The 25603-nt window shown below is 45.2% G+C and overlaps 1 protein-coding gene across 2 annotated transcripts in view; it reads left to right on the forward strand.

The window, feature by feature from the left end:
• The window catches only part of NF2 (neurofibromin 2), a 152804-nt gene that overhangs the window by 33026 nt on the left and 94175 nt on the right, over positions 1 to 25603 (forward strand). For both annotated transcript variants that reach the window (XM_040416684.1, XM_040416683.1), the window contains exons 10-11: positions 719 to 793; positions 15456 to 15569. In XM_040416684.1, coding sequence (XP_040272618.1) covers positions 719 to 793; positions 15456 to 15569 — 189 coding nt within the window. The remainder of the gene's footprint in view (positions 1 to 718; positions 794 to 15455; positions 15570 to 25603) is intronic.

Consider the following 25603-nt stretch of genomic DNA (forward strand, 5'->3'; position numbering starts at 1 on the left):
AGGCTATGAGCTGAACGCTGCGATTGGCCAGCACTCCAGCCTGGGAGAAGGAGACGTCGGCAGGCTCCTCCCAGTTGAGCCGAAAATCTGAAGATACCTGGAGAACGGAGCGGCGCCCAGGGATAATAGTAAGTGCAGGGAGATCCCCGGGCGCCGCTCTCCATGTCTGTATGCTTAGTTTAGATTTTTTATAGTAGTGAAAAGTCCTCTAAGTACCTGGACAACATGCCCTACTGGTACGTCATGTGTCCTGAAGAGGTTAAAGGGGTTATCCTCGAAAATATATTTATGACTTATCCTCAGGATAGGTCATCAGTTTCAGATCTGTGGGGTTGCGACCCCTGTCGATAAGATGTTAGAAGAGGACTTCAGCGCTGCAGCCTCTTCCTAGGCCAGTGACATCACTGTACATCAGTCATGTGGCCTAGTTGGTGCTCAGCCCCATTCAAGTCGATGGGGCGGAGCTGCAATACCAAGCACTGCCACTATATGATGTATGGTACTGTGTCTGGAAAGCTGCTGGAAGCCCTCATGGCTCCCTGAAACAGCTGATCTGTGGGAATCCCGGGACTTGGACCTCCTTTTATGTGATAATGGCTATCCTAAGGATATCTTTTCCAGGATAATCCTTTGACTCAAAGTGACCACTAACATATGTAATAGTTATTTTTTCCATGTAAGAGATATGGCTACATATCTATTTTTTTTTCTATTTCAGTTTACCATCAAACCACTAGATAAGAAGATTGATGTCTTTAAATTTAACTCCTCAAAGCTACGAGTAAACAAGCTGGTGAGAGCTTATTTGTCAGTGGTTTATATTTTTATTATGTTTGGTTGTACCCCTGTTTAAATGATTATAGAAACACTCCCAGAAAATATTTTTTCTTTAATGTTTCTGATCTTGTGAGCTGTTTCAGGTAAGATTAAAGATAATTTGTCATCAGTTTTGCAAATGAAACCTCTGTACTTTACTTAATTCCTGCCAGCACCCTTGGAATTTTCTTTTTTCCGATGGCGACCCTTATTTCAAGGGTATGTCACCCCTTAGTTTTGGAGCCCTATCTGTTAATTCAATATGGTTTGCCATAGGTGTAGCAGCCACAGTGATTCTCCAGAGGTGGAGTCTGCACGTTCACTCTGACACTGTCCAGTCATTGCAGAATGCATCTGACTGGCATGGCTGAGCATGATCTGGTAAGATGTAACATATCTTCTGCCATCACACAGGGAAGACTTCCTGACCGCCACAGACTTCTGCTGGAAACACTGATTGAGCCAGTCTCTGGCTGTGGTGCCCGGAATGAAGTCTTCACTGTGTGGTCATTCCAGTATGTCACTGTCTGCACTGATTCGACACCGCCACATTGAACATTCAGACTCCACTTTGGGAGAATTATTTTGCCTGCTACTCCCATGGCAAAACCTGGTGCATTACCATATAGGGTGCCAAAACGGTGGGGGTAGGGGGAACATATTCTAGGAATGGTTAAAGTGTGCTGTATTGAGGGGAAAAAAGTGCAATACTTAAAGAGTTTATCCAGGAAAAGATATTTATGACTTATCCTTAGGATAGGTCATCAGTATCAGATCTGCGGGGGTGAGGCACCCGGGACCCCCGGCAATCAGCTGTTAGAAGAGGAGTTGAGCACCGCAGCCTCTTCCCAGGCAAGTAACATCACTGTTCATCGGTCATATGGCCTAGTTGCAGCTCATCACTGAGCAAGAAATATTTCCCCTTTAAAACATAACGTTTAAATATTATTATTAAAATCCCACTTAAATTGCATTAATACAACAACAAAAATAGATAATTTTGCCTAGGTTTTTTTTTTGCCTAGGATTAGTGTAATCAAATCATGTTGTAGATGCATCACCACCATGTGGTTACTCACGGTATTGTTGACCAAGGGCAAATATTTTCATCGACAGGAGTACAAGTCCCCAAATATACGATGGTTTCTCCTTGATGATCAGTGGATACAGGGTGAATACCGTCTTGTCAGACTTTGTTGCTCCTGAAGAGTCTTGATTGTATTTCAGGGAGACAGGACCAGTTTTTAGTCAAACTGTGTACAAGTCCGCTTATAGGCAGTGTGGGAAACTATCCCTACCGGCTATGCTTGGCCTGCCTACAAGCGGAGTGATCGCTCCGAAAGGGGCGGCCCCACTTCTCGTGGCTGTTCCCTACCTGCCAAATTCCCAAATAGTGGAGACTGCCAGGTGTTGATGTTAATGATCCCACAGCTTGGTACAACATAAAGTTAAGTGTCCAGGTAAGAGACTTGAGAATGATGGTGGTAATCGTAGGCAAAAATTAAGAAGCTTTTCCTCCCGACATATTTCCCCTTTGAAATGAAGAGGTTCATCAGGGGACCATATTCTTCATGCTCGGTGGCACTGGAAAAGATAATCCTGCCATTAGATGAGTGGCTTGCAGCTCAGCCCGATTCAAGTCAACGGGGTTGAGCTTCAATACCATACACTGCCACTATACGATGTACGGCGCTGTCCTTGGAAAGCTGCCAGGAACCTGCATCAGTAAAATAAAAATAAAATACACGGATCACATACAGCTCAGAACAAGTCACAAAACACTCCCGTAATCAGGGAGACATAGAAAAGCAATAGGGTACAACGACTTGGAGCGTGTGGATATCACTGTTAAAATAAAGTCTATTTAAATAGGATCAGTTTTGACAGATAAATCTCACCACTACACAGGTGATACACAGTTGCTCATGGAGGGCAATTTATTAAGACCGGCGTTTTAGATGCAGGTCTTAAAGGGCTTCTGTCACCCCCCTAAAGTCTTTTTTTTTTTTTTGGCTCCTTAAAATCCTTATGCTGCGATTTATCAATATATAGGGCTCTTACTCATTTTCGTTCAGTAGTTTCTTAAAAAAACAGACTTTTATAATATGTAAATTACCTCTCTACCAGCAAGTAGGGCGGCTACTTGCTGGTAGCAGCCGCATCCTCCTTTCATAATGACGCCCCCTCCTCATGTTGATTGACAGGGCCAGCGAACGCGCTCGTCCTCTGGCTGGCCCTGTCTGCGTTCAAAATCTCGCGCCTGCGCCGTATCGGTCTTCAGTCGGCGCAGGCGCACTGAGAGGAGGACGCCCGCTTGGCCGCTCCTTCCTCAATGCGCCTGCGCCGATGACGTCACATCTACACCCGGCGCAGGCGCACTGAGGAGGGAGCGGCCAAGCGAGCGTCCTCCTATCAGTGCGCCTGCGCCGACTGAAGACCGGTACGGCGAAGGCGCGAGATTTAAAACGCAGACAGGGCCAGCCAGAGGACGAGCGCGTTCGCTGGCCCTGTCAATCAACATGAGGAGGGGGCGTCATTATGAAAGGAGGATGCGGCTGCTACCAGCAAGTATCCGCCCTACTTGCTGGTAGAGAGGTAATTTACATATTATAAAAGTCCATTTTTTTTAGAAACTACTGAACGAAAATGAGTAAGAGCCCTATATTTTGATAGATCGCAGCATAAGGATTTTAAGGAGCCAAAAAAAAAAAATGACTTTAGGGGGGGTGAAAGACCAGGCCACTTTTAACCACCTCAGCCCCCAGTGCTTAACCACCTCCGGACCGCCTAACGCAGGATTGCGTTCCGGAGGTGGCAGCGCTGCGCAGAGTCACGCATATACGCGTCATCTCGCGAGACGCGAGATTTCGCTCAAAGCCGGCCCGCGCATGCGCATCGCGGGCCGGCAAAATTAAAAGAAGTATTTCGTCACCAGCCTGCCAGCAACGATCATTGGCTGGCAGGCTGGCGATTTTCAAAAAATCCAATCCAAAGTCATATAACAGATCATATTAGTAAATATGATCTGTTATATGGCTTGTCTGCTCCTGTGCTGGTCCTTTTCGTCGGTTGGATCCAGCACAGGAGCAGACTGAACTGTGAGTAGCACCAACACTACACCTTAGCCCCAGATCACCCACCTGCACCCCAATTAACCCTTTGATCACCCCTTTGATCGCCCCTGTCAATCACTAGTGAAAGGAAAAAAAGTGATCAGTGTAAACTGTCACTTTTTTTTTTTCTCTGGTATTGGCTGTTAGGTTTTAGGGATAGTTTAGGCCCCTTGGTTAGGTAGTTAGCGTCAGTTAGCGCCCACCCCACCGCACCGCAGTCACTTTTATTCGCTGTTTAGCGTATCGCTAATCAGCATTTGTACTTTTATAGTATCTGTAAGTGATCAAAACTGATCACGGTCAGATCTATAATAGTATTAGTGTCACTTTAGTTCGCCCTCCACCCAAAACGCAGTGTTTGCCCGATCAGGCCTGATCGGTCGCCCACACGTGCGTTCACCCACGCCCGCCCCACCGCAGTGACAAAAAATATATATTTTTTGATCACTGCACATTCATTTTACACGCACTGCGGCGATAAAAAAAATCAGTTTTGATATTTTTTATCAACCGCAGCGGCCTCCGGTACTTCGCTAGCCTCCCCTTTGTAAGACAGGTTTGCTTTTTTTCTTGGGTAGTCTCAGGGAATACCCCTAAATTTAGTAGTCCAAAATGTCAAACAGGGGGTATTCTTCTGAAGAGGCCTACAGGATTCTGACCCAGTCGGATGAGGAGTGGGAACCCTCATCTGACGAATCTAGCGGGTCAGAATATGAACCTGTGGAAAGCAGTGGCTCTCTGACCCAAAGTTCGGACGAGGAGGTGGAGGTCCCTGGCAGCACCAGGCGTACCCGGCCCCATGTCGCTAGACCACAGGTTACGCAGGATCCGCTTCAAGAGCAGCAGAGTGGGGCTGTCGCTGCCGGATCACGTGGTGAGGCATACACCAGCAGCGCAGCCCTTCCTGGACCTAGTACCAGCACTGCCGTACAACCTGGTGAAGTAGCGAGCACCAGAAGGGCAGTTGAAGCTGGTACGGTGGCACGTGCAATAGTTACCCCGTCGCAGCCACCGCACAGACAGGCCCGTAGAGCCCCTAGAGTCCCTGAGGTGCTGGCAAATCCTGATTGGCAGTCACCAACTTCAGCCGCACCAGTAGTTCCCCCTTTCACCGCCCAGTCTGGAGTTCGGGTTGAGACGGCTCAAATCGGTTCGGCCCTGGGATTTTTTGAGCTGTTCTTGACTGCGGAGCTCTTGGACTTAGTCGTGGCAGAGACCAACCAGTATGCCACACAATTTATAACCGCTAACCCGGGAAGCTATTATGCCCAGCCTTTCCGGTGGAAACCAGTCCAAGTTTCCGAACTTAAATTTTTTTTGGGCCTTCTCCTTAACATGGGCCTGACAAAAAAGCATGAATTGCGGTCATATTGGTCAACGCACCCAATTCATCACATGCCCATGTTCTCTGCTGCTATGTCCAGGACACGATTTGAGACCATCCTGCGTTTCCTGCACTTTAGCGACAACACCACCTCCCGTCCCAGAGGCCACCCTGCTTTTGACCGGCTCCACAAAATTCGGCCCCTCATAGACCATTTTAACCTGAAATTTGCAGATTTGTATACCCCTGAGCAAAACATCTGCGTAGACGAGTCCCTAATACATTTTACCGGGCGCCTTGGCTTCAAACAATACATCCCAAGCAAGCGTGCCCGGTATGGGGTCAAATTGTATAAGCTCTGTGAAAGGGCCAAAGGCTATACCCACAAATTTCGGATCTATGAGGGAAAAGATCAGACCCTGGAGCCGGTCGGTTGCCCTGACTACCTGGGGAGCAGTGGGAAGACAGTCTGGGACTTGGTGTCACCCTTATTCGGCAAGGGGTACCATCTTTATGTGGACAATTTCTACACAAGTGTGGCCCTCTTTAGGCATTTGTTTCTAGAACGGATTTGCGCCTGTGGCACCGCGCGAACTAGTCGCGTGGGCTTCCCCCAACGGCTTGTAACCACCCGTCTTGCAAGGGGGCAGAGGGCTGCCTTGTGTAACGAAGAACTGCTCGCGGTGAAATGGAGAGACAAGCGTGACGTTTACATGCTCTCCTCCATTCACGCAGACACGACAATCCAAATTGAGCGAGCAACCCGTGTCATTGAAAAGCCCCTCTGTGTCCACGACTTTAATGCGCTCATGGGAGGGGTGGACTTCAATGACCAGATGTTGTCTCCGTATTTAGTTTCCCGCAGAACCAGACGCTGGTATAAGAAGGTGTCTGTATATTTAATTTAATTGGCGCTCTACAATAGTTTTGTTCTCTACAGTAAGGCTGGGAGAACAGGATCCTTCCTCAAATTCCAGGAAGAGATCATCGAGAACCTCCTTTACCCAGGAGGTTCCGTGGCCCCATCCACCAGTGTAGTTAGCCGTCTACACGAGCGACATTTCCCCAGTGTCGTTCCTGGTACCTCAACCCAACCGTCACCCCGAAAAAGATGTCGTGTCTGTAGCAGGAGTGGAATAAGGCGTGACACCCGCTATTTCTGTCCTGACTGTGCTGACCACCCTGCCCTATGCTATGGAGAGTGTTTCCGGAAGTACCACACACAGGTACACCTAGCATAGGGATCACATCTCACCAGGACAGGCACACAGGGCTATTAGGGCCCATTCACTCACAGCTGCTGCAAACCTCTCCTTTCACCTGGGATAAAGTGCATAACGTACTTCGCCACATCTTTGGGCGATTTGCGCTTTGCACATTGTCCCATGGGGAAGGAGAGGTTTGTTCTATAAAGGTAAAAAAAAACTAAACAAAAAAAAAATACCGGTAAGTAAAAAAGTTAAACGTTCAGTTAAAAAAGTTTAAAAAAAGTTTCTATGTTCTGTTCAACAGTTAATAAAGTTATTGCTTTGCGGCCTGGTTTTTTCTTTTTTGTTTTGTTTTTTTTAACTTTCAGGTGGACCAACCGTTCGACCAGCTGCAGCACTGATGTGCATTCGGACAGAAGCATTGCGCTGCTGTCAGATTACACGCAAGTCGGTGTATGCGGCGCTGCAAGACGAGATTTCTCCTCTGCAGTAAAAGATACGTTTGCCGAGGCATATGAGCTGAGGAGGTGGCGGTGTTCATATACTTTGGCAAACACTTTGTATATATAAAAAAAAAAATCCCGGCAATGATTTATTCATCCACATCGATTGATGTGAATGGAGAAATCTGGTTTGCCAGGGCATACGAGCTAAGTGGGTATGGATGTTGGGCGGAGCTCCTATGTCCTGGCAGACGCCTTTCCCCTCCTTTTTTCTTTTTTTGGCAGAGATTTTTTCATCCACATTGATCGATGCGAATGAAGAAATCTGTGCCGTTCATTTTTTTCTTTCAGCCCAGAGGCTGAACGGAAAAAAAAAATCTCATTACCCGTATGCTCAATATAAGGAGAATAGCAGAAACTCCTAATGCTGGGCATACATGTAATGATTGCGGAGACCCTCAAATGCCAGGGCAGTACAAACACCCCACAAATAACACCATTTTGGAAAGAAGACACCCCAAGGTATTCGCTGAGGGGCTTATTGAGTCCATGAAAGATTGAAATTTTTGTCCCAAGTTAGCGGAAAGGGAGACTTTGTGAGAACAAAATCAAAAAAATCAATTTCCGCTAACTTGTGCCAAAAATTTTTTTTTTCAATGAACTCTCCATGCCCCTCATTGAATACCTTGGGGTGTCTTCTTTCCAAAATGGGGTCACATGTGGGGTATTTATACTGCCCTGGCATTTTAGGGGCCCCAAAGCGTGAGAAGAAGTCTGGTATCCAAATGTCTAAAAATGCCCTCCTAAAAGGAATTTGGGCACCTTTGCCCACCTAGGCTGCAAAAAAGTGTCACACATGTGGTATCTCCGTATTCAGCAGAAGTTGGGGAATATGTTTTGGGGTGTCATTTTACATATACCCATGCTGGGTGAGATAAATATCTTGGTCAAATGCCAACTTAGTATAAAAAAAATGGGAAAAGTTGTCTTTTGCCAAGATATTTCTCTCACCCAGCATGGGTATATGTAAAATGACACCCCAAAACACATTCCCCACCTTCTCCTGAGTACGGAGATACCAGATGTGTGACACTTTTTTGCAGCCTAGGTGGGCAAAGGGGCCCACATTCCAAAGAGCACCTTTCGGATTTCACAGGTCATTTACCTACTTACCAGACATTAGGGCCCCTGGAAAATGCCAGGGCAGTATAACTACCCCACAAGTGACCCCATTTTGCAAAGAAGACACCCCACGGTATTCCGTGAGGGGCATGGCGAGTTCCTCGAATTTTTTATTTTTTGTCACAAGTTAGTGGAAAATGATGATTTATTATTTTTTTTTTTTTTTTTTTCATACAAAGTCTCATATTCCACTAACTTGTGACAAAAAATAAAAATTTCCATGAACTCACTATGCCCATCAGCGAATACCTTGGGGTCTCTTCTTTCCAAAATGGGGTCACTTGTGGGGTAGTTATACTGCCCTGGCATTCTAGGGGCCCAAATGTGTGGTAAGGAGTTTGAAATCAAATTCTGTAAAAAATGACGAGTGAAATCTGAAAGGTGCTCTTTGGAATATGGGCCCCTTTGCCCACCTAGGCTGCAAAAAAGTGTCACACATCTGGTATCTCCGTACTCAGGAGAAGGTGGGGAATGTGTTTTGGGGTGTCATTTTATATATACCCATACTGGGTGAGAGAAATATCTTGGCAAAAGACAACTTTTCCCATTTTTTTATACAAAGTTGGCATTTGACCAAGATATTTCTCTCACCCAGCATGGGTATATGTAAAAAGACACCCCAAAACACATTCCTCAACTTCTCCTGAGTACGGGGATACCAGATGTGTGACACTTTTTTGCAGCCTAGGTGGGCAAAGGGGCCCATATTCCAAAGAGCACCTTTCGGATTTCACTCGTCATTTTTTACAGAATTTGATTTCAAACTCCTTACCACACATTTGGGCCCCTAGAATGCCAGGGCAGTATAACTACCCCACAAGTGACCCCATTTTGGAAAGAAGAGACCCCAAGGTATTTCGTGATGGGCATAGTGAGTTCATAGAACTTTTTATTTTTTGTCACAAGTTAGTGGAATATGAGACTTTGTAAGAAAAAAAAAAAAAAAAAAAATCATCATTTTCCACTAACTTGTGACAAAAAATAAAAAGTTCTATGAACTCACTATGCCCATCAGCGAATACCTTAGGGTGTGTACTTTCCGAAATGGGGTCATTTGTGGGGTGTTTGTACTGTCTGGGCATTGTAGGACCTCAGGAAACATGACAGGTGCTCAGAAAGTCAGAGCTGCTTCAAAAAGCGGAAATTCACATTTTTGTACCATAGTTTGTAAACGCTATAACTTTTACCCAAACCATTTTTTTTTTTACCCAAACATTTTTTTTTTATCAAAGACATGTAGAACAATAAATTTAGAGCAAAATTTATATATGGATGTCGTTTTTTTTGCAAAATTTGACAACTGAAAGTGAAAAATGTCATTTTTTTGCAAAAAAAATCGTTAAATTTCGATTAATAACAAAAAAAGTAAAAATGTCAGCAGCAAAGAAATACCACCAAATGAAAGCTCTATTAGTGAGAAGAAAAGGAGGTAAAATTCATTTGGGTGGTAAGTTGCATGACCGAGCAATAAACGGTGAAAGTAGTGTAGGTCAGAAGTGTAAAAAGTGGCCTGGTCTTTCAGGGTGTTTAAGCACTGGGGGCTGAAGTGGTTAAACACCCTGAAAGACCAGGCCACTTTTTACACTTCTGACCTACACTACTTTCACCGTTTATTGCTCGGTCATGCAACTTACCACCCAAATGAATTTTACCTTCTTTTCTTCTCACTAATAGAGCTTTCATTTGGTGGTATTTCATTGCTGCTGACATTTTTACTTTTTTTGTTATTAATCGAAATTTAACGATTTTTTTGCAAAAAAATGAAATTTTTCACTTTCAGTTGTAAAATTTTGCAAAAAAAACGACATCCATATATAAATTTTGCTCTAAATTTATTGTTCTACATGTCTTTGATAAAAAAAAAATGTTTGGGTAAAAAAAAAATGGTTTGGGTAAAAGTTATAGCGTTTACAAACTATGGTACAAAAATGTGAATTTCCGCTTTTTGAAGCAGCTCTGACTTTCTGAGCACCTGTCATGTTTCCTGAGGTCCTACAATGCCCAGACAGTACAAACACCCCACAAATGACCCCATTTCGGAAAGTACACACCCTAAGGTATTCGCTGATGGGCATAGTGAGTTCATAGAACTTTTTATTTTTTGTCACAAGTTAGTGGAAAATGATGATTTTTTTTTTTTTTTTTTCTTACAAAGTCTCATATTCCACTAACTTGTGACAAAAAATAAAAAGTTCTATGAACTCACTATGCCCATCACGAAATACCTTGGGGTCTCTTCTTTCCAAAATGGGGTCACTTGTGGGGTAGTTATACTGCCCTGGCATTCTAGGGGCCCAAATGTGTGGTAAGGAGTTTGAAATCAAATTCTGTAAAAAATGACGAGTGAAATCCCAAAGGTGCTCTTTGGAATATGGGCCCCTTTGCCCACCTAGGCTGCAAAAAAGTGTCACACATCTGGTATCTCCGTATTCAGTAGAAGTTGGGGAATGTGTTTTGGGGTGTCTTTTTACATATACCCATGCTGGGTGAGATAAATATCTTGGTCAAATGCCAACTTTGTATAAAAAAATGGGAAAAGTTGTCTTTTGCCAAGATATTTCTCTTACCCAGCATGGGTATATGTAAAATGACACCCCAAAACACATTCCCCAACTTCTCCTGAGTACGGCGATACCAGATGTGTGACACTTTTTTGCAGCCTAGGTGGGCAAAGGGGCCCATATTCCAAAGAGCACCTTTCGGATTTCACTGGTCATTTTTTACAGAATTTGATTTCAAACTCCTTACCACACATTTGGGCCCCTAGAATGCCAGGGCAGTATAACTACCCCACAAGTGACCCCATTTTGGAAAGAAGAGACCCCAAGGTATTCGCTGATGGGCATAGAGAGTTCATGGAAGTTTTTATTTTTTGTCACAAGTTAGCGGAAATTGATATTTTTTATTTTTTTCTCACAAAGTCTCCCGTTCCGCTTACTTGGGACAAAAATTTCAATCTTTCATGGACTCAATATGCCCCTCACGGAATACCTGGGGGTGTCTTCTTTCCGAAATGGGGTCACATGTGGGGTATTTATACTGCCCTGGCATTCTAGGGGCCCTAAAGCGTGAGAAGAAGCCTGGAATATAAATGTCTAAAAAATTTTACGCATTTGGATTCCGTGAGGGGTATGGTGAGTTCATGTGAGATTTTATTTTTTGACACAAGTTAGTGGAATATGAGACTTTGTAAGAAAAAAAAAAAAAAATTCCGCTAACTTGGGCCAAAAAAATGTCTGAATGGAGCCTTACAGAGGGTGATCAATGACAGGGGGGTGATCAATGACAGGGGGGTGATCAGAGAGTCTTTATGGGGTGATCACCCCCCTGTCATTGATCACCTCCCTGTAAGGCTCCATTCAGATATCCGTATGTGTTTTGCGGATCCGATCCATGTATCCGTGGATCCGTAAAAATCATACGGACATCTGAATGCAGCATGACAGGGGGGGTGATCAATGACAGGGGGGGGTGATCAGGGAGTCTGAATGGGGTGATCACCCCCCCTGGAAGGCTCCAGGGAGACGCCTGTATGTGTTTTGCGGATCCGATCCATGTATCAGTGGATCCGTAAAAATCATGCAGACATCTGAATGGAGCTTTACAGGGGGTTGATCAATGACAGGGGTGTAATCAATGACAGGGGGGTGATCAGGGAGTCTATATGGGGTGATAACCACAGTCATTGATCACGCCCCTGTAAGGCTTCATTCAGACGTCCGTATGCGTTTTGCGGATCCGATCCATCTATCAGTGGATCCGTAAAAATCATGCGGACATCTGAATGGAGCTTTACAGGGGGTTGATCAATGACAGGGGTGTAATCAATGACAGGGGGGTGATCAGGGAGTCTATATGGGGTGATAACCACAGTCATTGATCACGCCCCTGTAAGGCTTCATTCAGACGTCCGGATGCGTTTTGCGGATCCGATCCATGTATCAGTGGATCCGTAAAAATCATGCGGACATCTGAATGGAGCTTTACAGGTGGTTGATCAATGACAGGGGGGTAATCAATGACAGGGGGGTGATCAGGGAGTCTATATGCGGTGATCAGGGGCTAATAAGGGGTTAATAAGTGACGGGGGGGGGGGGGGGTGTAGTGTAGTGGTGCTTGGTGGTACTTTACTGAGCTACCTGTGTCCTCTGGTGGTCGATCCAAACAAAGGGGACCACCAGAGGACCAGGTAGCAGGTATATTAGACGCTGTTATCAAAACAGCGTCTAATATACCTGTTAGGGGTTAAAAAAAGCACATCTCCAGCCTGCCAGCGAACGATCGCCGCTGGCAGGCTGGAGATCAACTCTTACCTTCCGTTCCTGTGAGCGCGCGCGCCTGTTCACAGGAAGTCTCGGCTCGCGCGAGATGACGCGTATATGCGTGACTCTGCGCCGGGCTGCCACCTCCGGAACGCGAATCTGCGTTAGGCGGTCCGGAGGTGGTTAATAACCCCTATATGTGGCGGTGGATCCAGCTCCAGTCTAAATGCAAGCCAGCTTCCTAGCTGGCTTACATTTAGATCAACTCCCTGGATCAATGACCTCTCCAGAATTCAAGTAGCTATAGCCTGTATTATTATTACACTCCAGAAATACATACAGACCCCACTTGAACTCTTTTAGTTAATTCACCATCACCACCTCCTCTGGCAGAGAATTCTATAGTCTCACTGCTCTTACCGTAAAGCATTCTTATTTTATATACTAACCTTTTATGTGGTACCGTATCAAATTGTTTGGCGAAATCAAGATATATATAACATTGATTTGCCACGGTCAAGTCTAGAACTTAGTTTAAAAAGACTGATCCCTCATGAAGCCATGCTGACACTGTGTTGTATGCTTATTTTCTTTGAGATACTCCAGGATAGCATCTCTTAGAAAATCTTCAAACAGTTTACCCACGATAGATGTTAAACTTACCGGCCTATAGTTTCCAGGTTGTGTTTTTGGACCCTTTTTGAATATTGGCACCACATTTACTGAGCGCCAATCATGTGGAATGCTCCCTGTCACTATAGAGTCCTTAAATATCAGAAATAAGCGTCTGGCTATGACATTACTTAATTCTCTTAGGGGACGGGGGTGTATGCCATTTTTTAAATACTAACAATGTGATAATGATGACCTATCCTCACTCTTTTCCAAGATAACCCCCTTTCTCGTTAATGGTAATGGGGACACACAGCACCATGGGTATATGCCCAACTGCCACTAGGAGGCTGATACTAGAAAAATAAAAGTGTTGGCTCCGCTAAGGTGGGCTATACCCTCTCTACAGCTACTAGGCTCAGTTTTAGTCTAGTGTCCGTAGGAGGCAGACATAACCTGCTCTGTTTTTTGCAGGTCTAGCTGCTTTTTTATTTTTATTTCTGTCCCACGGCAGGGCATGTCTTTTGGTCTGAGACCATTCAGAGTCATCTTCCTTGCCAGGTCCCCTTGCTTCTGGGCTTTACGGAATTCCCTTCCTGGGTGTTCCTCAGGGTCTTTCTTTAGCCTTCTTTCCAGAAGGTTCCTTCCTTGGATCAGGACTCCTGTCCTTTTCCTAGACATTTTTTCAGGTTCTCTCGCTGGCTTCCTGGAACCATCATATTTTTCTTGTTGTATCTGTCCTCTTATAGATCCTCCTTCTGGGGCATCCTTCTCTATGCAGTTTGGCTAGGTCCCTTCCAGGAGATGCCTTCCGGTGGTGCTGTGCTCCTATTTCATTAATGGGGAGCCCGGGTTCTTCCAGTTCCTTCCTCTGGCTCTCCAGTGTGCACTTGTTCACCTCTCTGTTCTTGTTCAAGACATCTTGCCCTGTTCCCTTTCCTCTAGATTTTTTTCCCCCAGCCTTGGGTGGAGATGGGTATTTCCCCTTGCTTCTGGTATTTTCTCCCAGGCACTTGTCCTTGGGATTCAATATGTGAGAGAGAATCTAAATCGCACATCCTCATTACTATGCTTTTGATATAACAACTGTTTTAAATTTCAGCATGATAAAACATGGCTATACAGCACTATTATCAATCTATTGCTATGCACTATTAGGAGGCATTAGTATACAGTTTGATCAAAGAGCATAGGCCCACTTACCACGACAAGGTTGCCTCTTCAAGTGGGGACCTACTCCAACTATGGCGCGGCACTGTGCGGCGACTATTGTGCCCCCACACCGCTCCAGCAGGCAATAGGACCCAGCAGCCACAGCAAAGCCACCTAGGCCCTGGGCCCCATCACTCCACCAGCACAGCACAAAAGCAGCGACGGCCACCGTCCAGCACCGCATGTGAACTGGTGCAAAGAGCTCACCTGTTCACAGCCTCTCAGGAACACCAACTGAGAGGTGGTAGGAATTTATAAACCCTTTGCAGACTTCTGCTAGTTAAAAGCACCTGAGCCGAATGGGGAGGAGTGCTGATCCAGAGGGGGGGGGGGAGAGAAGTCTATACAATGTATTCAATATGTGAGAGAGAATCTAAATCGCACATCCTCATTACTATGCTTTTGATATAACAACTGTTTTAAATTTCAGCATGATAAAACATGGCTATACAGCACTATTATCCATCTATTGCTATGCACTATGTCCTTGGGATCCTGGCGGTCTCCCACAATTTGTTTCTTGGGACTTTTCCTGGTTCAGGAGCCTCTCGGGCCATTTCCTGGCTTTTCCCTTCTACCATTTCATGCTATAGCCTTTACTGGTTCTGTTGGGTCACATGGTTCTCTTGCACCTGGGCACCCAACCGTTAGCATGACTGTTCTCTTCCTACCTTCAGGGACTGCTTTGGGACATCCCATGGTGCTGTGTCCCCCAATGCCATTAACAAGAAAATTGGATTTTTGTACTTACAGTAAAATCCCTTTCTCGTTCAATGCATTGAGGGAAACAGATCCCACCCTCTGCTTTCATTTTTCTTTTTGTCACTGGGCTGCTGTTCTCTTTTCCTTTCCTGGTCCAGGTCATGTTGGTTCTTTGCTTTTGTTTCTCTCTCCTACTGCTATTGGTACAAACTGATTAGCCTAGTGCTGTGGAGAGGGTATAGCCCACCTGGGCGGAGCAAACACTTTTCTTTTTCTAGTGGCAGCTGGGCAAGTACCCATGGTGCTGTGTCCCCCAATGCATTGAACGAGAAAAGGATTTTACTGTAAATACAAAAATCCAATTTTAAGGAGCCAGTGGAAGTTAAGAATTATATATTTGTAAAACTAATGGTGAAAGTGTTTAATTTGTAAAACTATTGACAGGTCTTCATTTAGTTCATGTGTAAAGCTAGTGGTACAGGGATTGAGACCTGTATTTTGTAATGTTTGTTTTGTGGCACAGGGCTCTACAGACTCTATTATGTTATAAGTAATAACCTTTTTTTTTTATTTTTTCATAGATTTTACAGCTTTGTATTGGAAATCATGATTTGTTCATGCGCAGAAGGAAAGCTGACTCCCTTGAAGTTCAGCAGATGAAGGCTCAGGCCCGGGAAGAGAAAGCCAGAAAACAGGTAAGTCTCCACTTCAGTTGCATTTACACACACTCTTCTTCTCTTTAGGCCAAAATGTATTTTTCCATCCCCACTGAAAGTATCCAGATGGGTTGCTAATTTGAAAAAAACAAACAAAAAACACAATTTCTAGATCTGTATTCTTGTAAATCCAGCATCCCCCTTTCAGCCGCTGTTTCACACATTTGATGTGCCCTTTCACCCGTCAGCCACCGTAGCCGTACTTTGAAAACTGTAAGCAAAAAATGGCTAAATAGCCAACCTTTATTTGTATGGTATGATCCTGCTGTCATGTGTTTCTCCCTTTATACCTCACCCTCTTCTTGGCACCCATTGCTACATTCAGTAGTGTTTGCACTTTTTAGCATTCTGCTTGCTTTGTGGTAGAGAGAAACGCACTTCTGCTTGCTGGAGCTCTTGCTTGGACAAGTTAAAGAGAACCTTTCACCTTGAAATGCAGTGCAATCTGCAGGTAGCATGTTTTAAAACAGTAGCAGAAGTTTTTGAGAAATGATTCAGGGCAGCACCTTCAAATCGATTCTTGCTATGACATAAACAAGCCTTTAATCCGTGCAGTGACCTGTTTGATGAGTCCAAAATCTGGTGCTGGATTACATTTTATACACAGATCTGTGGCTTAATGTTTAGCATTGAGGGCAGCATCCACATGGAGTTTATATGTTCTCCCCGTGTTCTCCCCATGTGGGTTCCTCCAGGTACTCTGGTTTCATCAAAAATCACAGAAAAAGATACAAAACATCCTGCACGATACGATAACTAAATATGCGGATGTACATGGCAAAAATTTATAAGGAAAAAATCACGAAAGATAATGCACTATAATGCACACAGTAGATGCAAACATCATATATAGACTAAGCCCTCACTCTGATATGATAAAATCTGAGACTCTCAGCCAATATATTTTGATCAAAACACATCTGTGCCCACCTACCCGCTCCAAGGTGGTCTCAGTCAGGCAGGTCCTAAGCTAAACCTACTTATGCCGTTGGGCATCTACATTCAAGAGAGCAGACTCTGCACATATAGTGTGCTGCTCCTAGTTACCTCTGAATGCATCAAGCAACCAATGAGAGGAGGAGTATGCACACCTATATGTACCACCTAATCAAAGTCGCATGTGGCATAGGTTGGGCAAAAAGTGCACAAGAATGCTACTTCCCAGATAATAGGAACGCATTCACATTTGAAGGTGCCACTCCTTCTTCATGCACATGAATTTATCAAAAATCACAGAAAAAGATGCAAAACATCCTGCACAATATGATAGCTAAATACGTGTATGTACATGGCAACATTTATAAGGAAAAAATCATGGAAAATAATGCTCATTAAACACAATAGATACTAACATTATATATAGACGATAAAATCTGAGACTCTCAGCCAATATATTTTGCAGGGTCTGCTCTTTGATTAAAATATATTGGCTGAGAGTCTCAGATTTTATCATATCTGAGTGAGGGTTTAGTCTATATATAATGTTTGCATCTATTGTGTAATTGCATTATTTTCTGTGATTTTTATTTTATTTACTCTGGTTTCATCCCAAACTCCAAAGACATACTGATAGTTAAAGGGGTTCTGCAGTTCTCCTCTGGATAGATCATCAGCATCTGATCGGCGGTGGTCCCGGCCTGGGACCCCCCCCCCCCCGCCAATCAGCTGTTTGAGAAGACAGCAGAGCTGGCAGTAGCGCCGCGACCTTCTTGCTTTTTACCGCAGGCCCAGTGACGTCACGACTAGTATCACTGGGCTGGACGGGGATAATCTCAATTTAAGTGAACAGAGCTTAGCCTCGCCCAGGGCAGGGATACTAGTTGTGACGTCACTGGGCCTGCGATAAATAGCGCGAAGGCCGCAGCTTTACTGCCAGCGCAGCTGCCTTCTGAAACAGCAGATCGGTGGGGGTCCAGGGTGTCAGATCAGCAGTTTAAAAGAACTGCAGAACCCCTTTAACTTAGCTTCTGAGCCCCACAAGGGACAGCAAGTAATAATAATGTCTTTAAAGCGCTTCGGAATATGTCAGCGCTACATATGTAAGTAAAATAAAAATTTAATAAGTGTAATATGTCACACTTTACATAAGATGCATTTGAATCTGGAAAATCCCACACCTCTGGTGTCTGGAGAGTCAGTGTGTATTTACTATTTTCCAAACTCCTCCACAGCGGCATGGTTTACAGGTGGTTACCCAGCCTCCGCTAGGGACAAGAAACAACGTGGAGATCTTTAAATAGCCCCCTCCCCTTACCTGCTCCAGTTGTTTCCTGTCCCTCTGGGATGTGTGGAGATCCTCCTGCAAAGGGCACGCTCCGGCAGGAGTTTTTCTTTTTCTTGGACACCCAGCTGAAGATTCCGTGAGCTTTCCTATTGTGCTGGGCAGAGAACAGGGTCGCGGGGCTCGCGTTGCTGCCCTTCCTGCTTCTCTGGCATAAGTCCTCCAGTGGAGGCAGCTCCGGGCAGCGTCCATGCGTAGTATCGCGATAGGACGGGCGGTTCACGTGTGCGCAGACGAGATCTCGGTGGGCTCGAGATCTCAGGAACCGCTGTAACTGGATACTTCCCTTAGGCAACGAGCGCTTTAAGAAAGAGGAGGGAAGAATCAGTTCCCAGCGTCCTTCCTGGGAGAAAGAAACACTGGGAAGATGTCTACTCCAGGTGACTTAGACAGCGTCCGGAGGTCTGCAGACCCGACCAAAGCACTCAGCCGGGTAAGCTCTCCTCCCCTGGGGGGGGGTTAAATATGATTTTATAGCTGTGTTGCACTTTGAGGTGGCAAGGAAATTTCTGTCTCACCAGGGGTGAGGGATATCCGTATTTTTCTTTATGGCTAAAGGCTGCTTCCTTCTGATTATGCATTTTTAATATATTCCCTTCTGGATAATATCAGAAACATTATCAAAGAGGAATTGAGCAGCGCTGTGGACTGTAAAATGTTGTCCATATCGCAAAAACCTTCCTCCTCCTTGTCAACTCCCTTCTGAAATATATCCGCAGGAGGAAGATTTTGATGAAGGGGAGTTACTTTCCGGTTCCGTCTCTGATTCCTCTGAGGACGAGTCCGGTCGTCCCCTTTGCTCTATTGAAGAGACAGATTCTCTCTTAAAAACAATAAGGGTCCATTCACACATCCGTGTGTGTGTTGCGGATCTGCAAAACACAGACACCCCGGCAATATGTGTTCCGCATTTTGTGGACCGCACATCGCTGCCACTTAATAGAAAATGCTTATTCTTATCCGCGGACAAGAATAGGACATGTTCTATTTTTTCGGGATCGAAATTGCGGACCCGGAAGTGCGGGTCTGCATTTCCGGATCCGGGCCGCACATTATGCGGCCCCATAGAAATGAATGGGTCCGCAATTCCGTTCCGCAAAATATGGAACGGAATTGCGGACGTGCGAATGGAGCCTAAGGGCGACTTTAAATCTGAAAGACTCTAAACAACAAAAGTCCGTCCAGGACGTTATGTTTAGAAGCTTGGGGAAAAAAAGGAAAAGGGTTTTTCCCCTGCATTCTAATATTACCAGACTTATTAATAAAGAATGGACTGACCCAGAGAAAAAGTCTGGGGTCCCCAGAATTTTTAAAAGGAAGTATCCATTTACCGAGGAGGATACCATCTTTTGGGATAAATGTCCAAAAGTTGATGCTCCGGTAGCAAAAATAACAAAAAAATCTGCTCTCCCTTTTGAGGATGTAGGTCTTCTAAAAGACCCCATGGACAAAAAATGTGAAGCCCTTTTAAGAAGATCCTGGGAAGCCTCTATGGCCATTTTAAGACCAAGTGTAGCAGCTACTTATACTGCCAGGTCCATGGCCATTTGGATTAACCAGATAGAGGGGTATTTAGTGGCAGGAACCCTAAGGCCTCTTTCACACGGGCGTTGTAGGAACACCCTCGATTTTTCTGCGCGAGTGCAAAACATTGTAATGCGTTTTGCACTCGCGTGAGAAAAATCGTGCGTTTGGTACCCAAACCCGAACTTCTATACAGAAGTTCGGGCTTTGGATCGGTGTTCTGTAGATTGCTATTATTTTCCCTTATAACCATGTTATAAGGGAAAATAATAGCATTCTGAATACAGAATGCATAGTAAAATAGCGCTGGAGGGGTTAAAAAAATATATATATTTTTTTTTAACTCTCCTTAATCCACTTGATCGCGGAGCTGGCATCTCCTTCTGTCTTCATCTTAGTTGTGTGGAGCAACAGGACCTGTGGTGACGTCCCTCCGGTCATCACATCATCTATCACATGATCTTTTACCATGGTGATGGACCATGTGATGACCGGAGTGACGTCACCACAGGTCCTGTTGCTCCACACAGCTAAGATGAAGACAGAAGGAGATGCCGGCTCCGCGATCAAGTGGATTAAGGTGAGTTAAAAAAAAATTATTTATTTTTTAACCCCTCCAGCGCTATTGTATTATGCATTCTGTATTCAGAATGCTATTATTTTCCCTTATAACCATGGTATAAGGGGAAATAATAATGATCGGGTCTCCATCCCGATCGTCTCCTAGCAACCGTGTGTGAAAATCGCACCGCATCTGCACTTGCTTGCGGATGCTTGCGATTTTCACGCAACCCCATTCACTTCTATGGGGCCTGCGTTGCGTGAAAAACGCTGAATATAGAGCATGCTGCGATTTTCACGCAACGCACAAGTGATGCGTGAAAATCACCGCTCATGTGAACAGCCCCATAGAAATGAATGGGTCAGTATTCAGTGCGGGTGCAATGCGTTCAACTCACGCATCGCATCCACGTGGAATACTCGCCCGTGTGAAAGGGGCCTAAGGGAGGATATTATTGCTTCCTTGCCCATGTTAAAACAGGCAGCAAACTTTCTGGTGGATGCCTCTGTAGGTACTGTAAAATTGGCAGCCAGATCTGCAGCCCTCTCCAATGCCACTAGAAGAACGTTATGGCTGAGGTCATGGTCAGGGGATTCAGCTTCAAAAAATTTATTATGCAGAATCCCCTGTGAGGGAGACAGAGTATTCGATGATATCATTGAAAAAGCCACAGATGGGAAAAAAGGTTTTCCATCAGAACCCAAAAGTTTTGGCAAAGACGAAATTTCGACTCTTCCAGAAGGGGCAGGTAGCACCAGAAAAAGGGGCTTTTTCAGGAAGATGGCAGACAGGTAGGGGTAGGGGTAGAGGATTTCTCTTTAACCCAGCCAATTCCTCTCAAAAACGTAACAATCAATGACGCCAGAAGAGCTGTGGGAGGAAGGCTAAAAAAAAAATCTTCCTGCCTGGGAAAAAAATCTCCAGATCCCTCTGGGTATTAGATGTAATATCGTCAGGTCTAAAAATAGAATTTTCCTCCCTTCCTCAAGATGTGTTTTGCATTACCAAGGACCTAAAAAAAAAATCAGTCAGTACTCCTAAATCAACTAATGATTCTGCTTCAGAAAAAAGCCATCGTTCCTGTTCCACCTGGAGAAGAAAAGTCAGGTTTTTATTCCCCAATTTTCTTAGTAAGAAAACCAAACTGCTCTCAGAAAGCAATTATAAACTTAAAAGGCCTACATCGTCGGGTCCAGTGCAAGCATTTCAAAATGGAAAGTATAAAGTCTACAATAAATCTTCTCAGAAAGGACGTTTGTATGGCAACCTTGGATCTGACCGATGCATATTATCATATCCTTATATGCAGCGGTCATCACAAATATCTAAGGTTTGCGGTTCAGCGGGGGAAAAGGTGTCCCATTTTCAATTCCAGGTTCTTCCCTTCGGCCTAACTACAGCCCCCAGAGTCTTCTCAAAAGTTATGTCAGAGGTAGTAGCAAGTTTACATCAGAAAGGGATACTTGTTATCCATTATCTGGACTATTTCCTCATTGCCGCAGATTCAAAATAAAAATTGGAGAATCACTTGAACGTAGTACAGCAGGATCTGAAAGACCTAGGCTGGATGGTAAATCTCGAAAAATCTGATCTTCATCCCGAAAAGATGATGATTTTTCTTGGCATGTTGTTGGACTCGCATCTTATGATGACTTTCCTCCCAGTAGAAAAGCTGTCAAAAGTCAACTAGGAAATTTCTATTTTTCAGAGCAAAAGAAAAGTAGCTATTTGGGTAGTGATGAAGGTACTGGGCCTTATGTCATCTTCAATTCCTGCAGTAAAATGGGCACAAACAAACTCTCGGGTCCTACAAGCGTTCATGTTAAAAAAAACTGGGACAAAAGCATATTCTCATTAGAAAGACTCTTTAATATGGTGGCTAGACAAAAGAAACCTATGCAACAGAGTGTCATGGCGACAAATAGTCCCTATATAACAACAGACGCCAGCAGATCCGGTTGGGGGGCTCATTCAGACCTGTCTGTAGTACAAGGGACGTGGTGCAAAAATCTAAGCCTATCCTCCTCAAATCTAAGGGAGTTATCAGCAGTGTGGGAAGCCCTAAGAGCTCTTCATTTGGAAGTAAAAGGAAGGCATGTAAAAATCCTATCGGACAACCAGTGATGGCCAGTTCGCAGTGTTCGCCGACGAACACATGCGATCTGCCATCTTTATTCCCAAGCCCGGCGATACAGAGGTAAGTCCTTGCCTGCGCCGCGAGCCGCTCTGGAACACATGCGGTCACCGGGAGCAGGCAGTTCCCAGATGGCAGATCGCATGTGTTCGTCGGCTTAGGCCTCATGCACACCACAGTATTTTTTCACGGTCCGCAAAACGGGGTTCCGTTGGTCCGTGATTTGTGACCGTTTTTTCGTCCATGGGTCTTCCTTGATTTTTGGAGGATCCACGGACATGAAAAAAAAAGTCGTTTTGGTGTCCGCCTGGCCGTGCGGAGCCAAACGGATCCGTCCTGATTTACAATGCAAGTCAATGTGGACGGATCCGTTTGACGTTGACACAATATGGTGCAATTACAAACGGATCCGTCCCCCATTGACTTTCAATGTAAAGTCAGGAGTTAATATACCATAGGATCTAAGTTTTCTCCAATCCGATGGTATATTTTAACTTGAAGCGTCCCCATCACCATGGGAACGCCACTGTTAGAATATACCATCGGATTTGAGTTACATGGTGAAAACTCATATCCGACAGTATATTCTAACACAGAGGCGTTCCCATAGTGATGGGGACGCTTCAAGTTAGAATACCGTATACTACGAACTGTGTACATGACTGCCCCCTGCTGCCTGGCAGCACCCGATCTCTTATAGGGGGCTGTGATACGCACAATTAACCCCTCAGGTACCGCACCTGAAGGGGTTAATTGTGCGTATCATAGCCCCCTGTAAGAGATCAGGGGCTGCCAGGCAGCAGGGGGCAGACCCCCCTCCCTCCCCAGTTTGAATATCATTGGTGGCCAGTGTGTGGCCCCCCTTCCTTTATTGTATTATCATTGGTAGCCGGTGTGCGGCCCCCCTCCCTCCCTCTATTGTATTATCATTGGTAGCCGGTGTGCGGCCCCCCCTCCCTCCCTTTATTGTATTATCATTGGTAGCCAGTGTGCGGCCCCCCCTCTATTGTTTTAATATCATTGGTGGCCAGTGTGCGGCCTCCCCCCCCCGATCATTGGTGGCAGCGGAGAGTTCCGATCTGAGTCCCAGTTTAATCGCTGGGGCTCCGATCGGTAACTATGGCAACCAGGACGCTACTGCAGTCCTGGTTGCCATGGTTACTTAGCAATATTAGAAGCATCATACTTACCTGCTGCGCTGTCTGTGACCGGCCAGAGCTCCTCCTACTGGTAAGTGACAGGTCTGTGCGGCGCATTGCTTAATGATCTGTCACTTACCAGTAGGAGGAGCTCCCAGCCGATCACAGACAGCGCAGCAGGTAAGTATGATCCTTCTAATAGTGCTAAGTATTGGGGGGGGGGGGAGGGGAGGCCGCACACTGGCCACCAATGATATTAATACAATAGAGGGGGGGCTGGGGGGGGGCGCACACTGGCCACCAATGATAATACAATAAAGGGAGGGGGGGCCGCACACTGGCCACCAATGATAATACAATAAAGGGAGGGGGGGCCGGGGGGGGGGGGCCGCACACTGGCCACCAATGATAATACAATAAAGGGAGGGGGGCGGGGGGGGGCGCACACTGGCTACCAATGATAATACAATAAAGGGAGGGAGGGGGGGCCGCACACTGTGCCACCAATGATATTAATACAATAGAGGGAGGGGGGGCCGCACACTGTGCCACCAATGATATTATTACAATAGAGGGAGAAAGGGCCGGGGGGGGGCCGCACTGGCCACCAATTAAATTAAAACTGGAGAGGGAGGGGGGTGTGCCCCCTGCTGCCTGGCAGCCCCTGATCTCTTACAGGGGGCTATGATACGCACAATTAACCCCTTCAGGTGCAGCACCTGAGGGGTTAATTGTGCGTATCACAGCCCAGCCCCCTGTAAGAGATCGGGTGCTGCCAGGCAGCAGGGGGCAGTCATGTATACAGTTCTTAGTATATTCTAACTAGAAGCATCCCCATCACTATGGGAACGCCTCTGTGTTAGAATATACTGTTGGATTTGAGTTTTCACGAAGTGAAAACTCATCTCTGAAAAAGCTTTTATGCAGACGGATCTTCGTATCCGTCTGTATGAAAGTAGCCTACGGACACGGATGCCAATCTTGTGTGCATCCATGTTTTTTCACGGACCCATTGACTTGAATGGGTCCGTGAACCGTTGTCCGTCAAAAAAATAGGACAGGTCATATTTTTTGGACAGACAGGATACACGGATAACGGAGGCGGATGACAAACGGTGCATTTTCCGAGTTTTCAACGGACCCATTGAAAGTCAATGGGTCCGCAGAAAATCACAGAAAACGGAACAACGGCCACGGGTGCACACAACTGTCGTGTGCATGAGGCCTAACACTGCGAACTGGCCATCACTGCAGACAACATCACTATGGTCACCTACCTGAACAAACAAGGAGGTACAAAAAGTGCATCCTCGGCAAAGGTATCAAGAAAAATCTTTCAGTGGGCAGAAAAGAATATACAGTCAATTACGGCAGTCCATATAAGGGGATAAGACAAGAGGATCGCAGATTTTCTAAGCAGAGATAATTTGAAAGAAGGGGTATGGAGTTTAAATCGACAGGTTTTCCTTCAGAGAACAAAGAGGTGGTCGATACCACACCTAGACCTGTTTGCAACGCAGCAGAACAAACAAACTGAGGAATTTTGTTACCTGTCCTACAGAGACCGCCCTTTGTTCGTGGATTCACTCTCCCATCCTTGGCCGAACAAGATCCTGTACGCATTTCCCCCGTTTGCTCTAATTCCAAAAATTCTGTCAAAAGTGTTAAAAGAAAAGTCCAAACTAATCCTAGTCGCTCCATACTGGCCAAGAAGATCTTGGTTCCCCCTACTATTGAACATATCAGCAGGGGATTTCTGGATCCTGCCACCTCTCCCAGACCATCATCAGGGTCCAGTATTACACTCGAGGTCGGAACCTGAGCGGGAATTGTTGAGGAAAAAAGGTCTTTCGGAGTCGGTAATCTCTACTATTTTATGTAGTCGAAAATCTATTACATCAAAGATTTACCATAAAGGCTGCGAAACTTTTTTTTTAATTCTCCAAAAATAGATAAAAAACTGCCGATGCCCTAGATGTATCTGTCATTCTATATTTCTTGCAGCAGGGCCTAAATAAGGGTTTAAAAGTCAGTACCAATAAAGTCCATATCTCAGCCCTAAGTGCCTTTCTAGATACAAAATTGGCAGACTTACATCTTGTTAAAAGATTTGTAAAAGGGGCATGGAGGAATGAACCTATAGTCAGATCCACAGTCCCTCCTTGGGATCTAAATTTAGTATTGTCCGTTTTAATCGATTCTTCTTTCTCGCCCATATTCATTGTGGGGACACAGAGACCGAGAGACCGTGGGTATAGCTATGTCCTCTAGGAGGCGTTGACACTAGTAAAAGCTGTTAGCTCCTCCCCTGGCAGCTATACCCCCTCCAGCCTGGAGAGAGAGCTTCAGTTTTTTCTAGTGTCAATAGGAGGC

The sequence above is a fragment of the Bufo bufo genome, chromosome 2 (genome assembly GCF_905171765.1).
Source record: "Bufo bufo chromosome 2, aBufBuf1.1, whole genome shotgun sequence".
NCBI classification, from domain to species: Eukaryota; Metazoa; Chordata; class Amphibia; order Anura; family Bufonidae; genus Bufo; species Bufo bufo.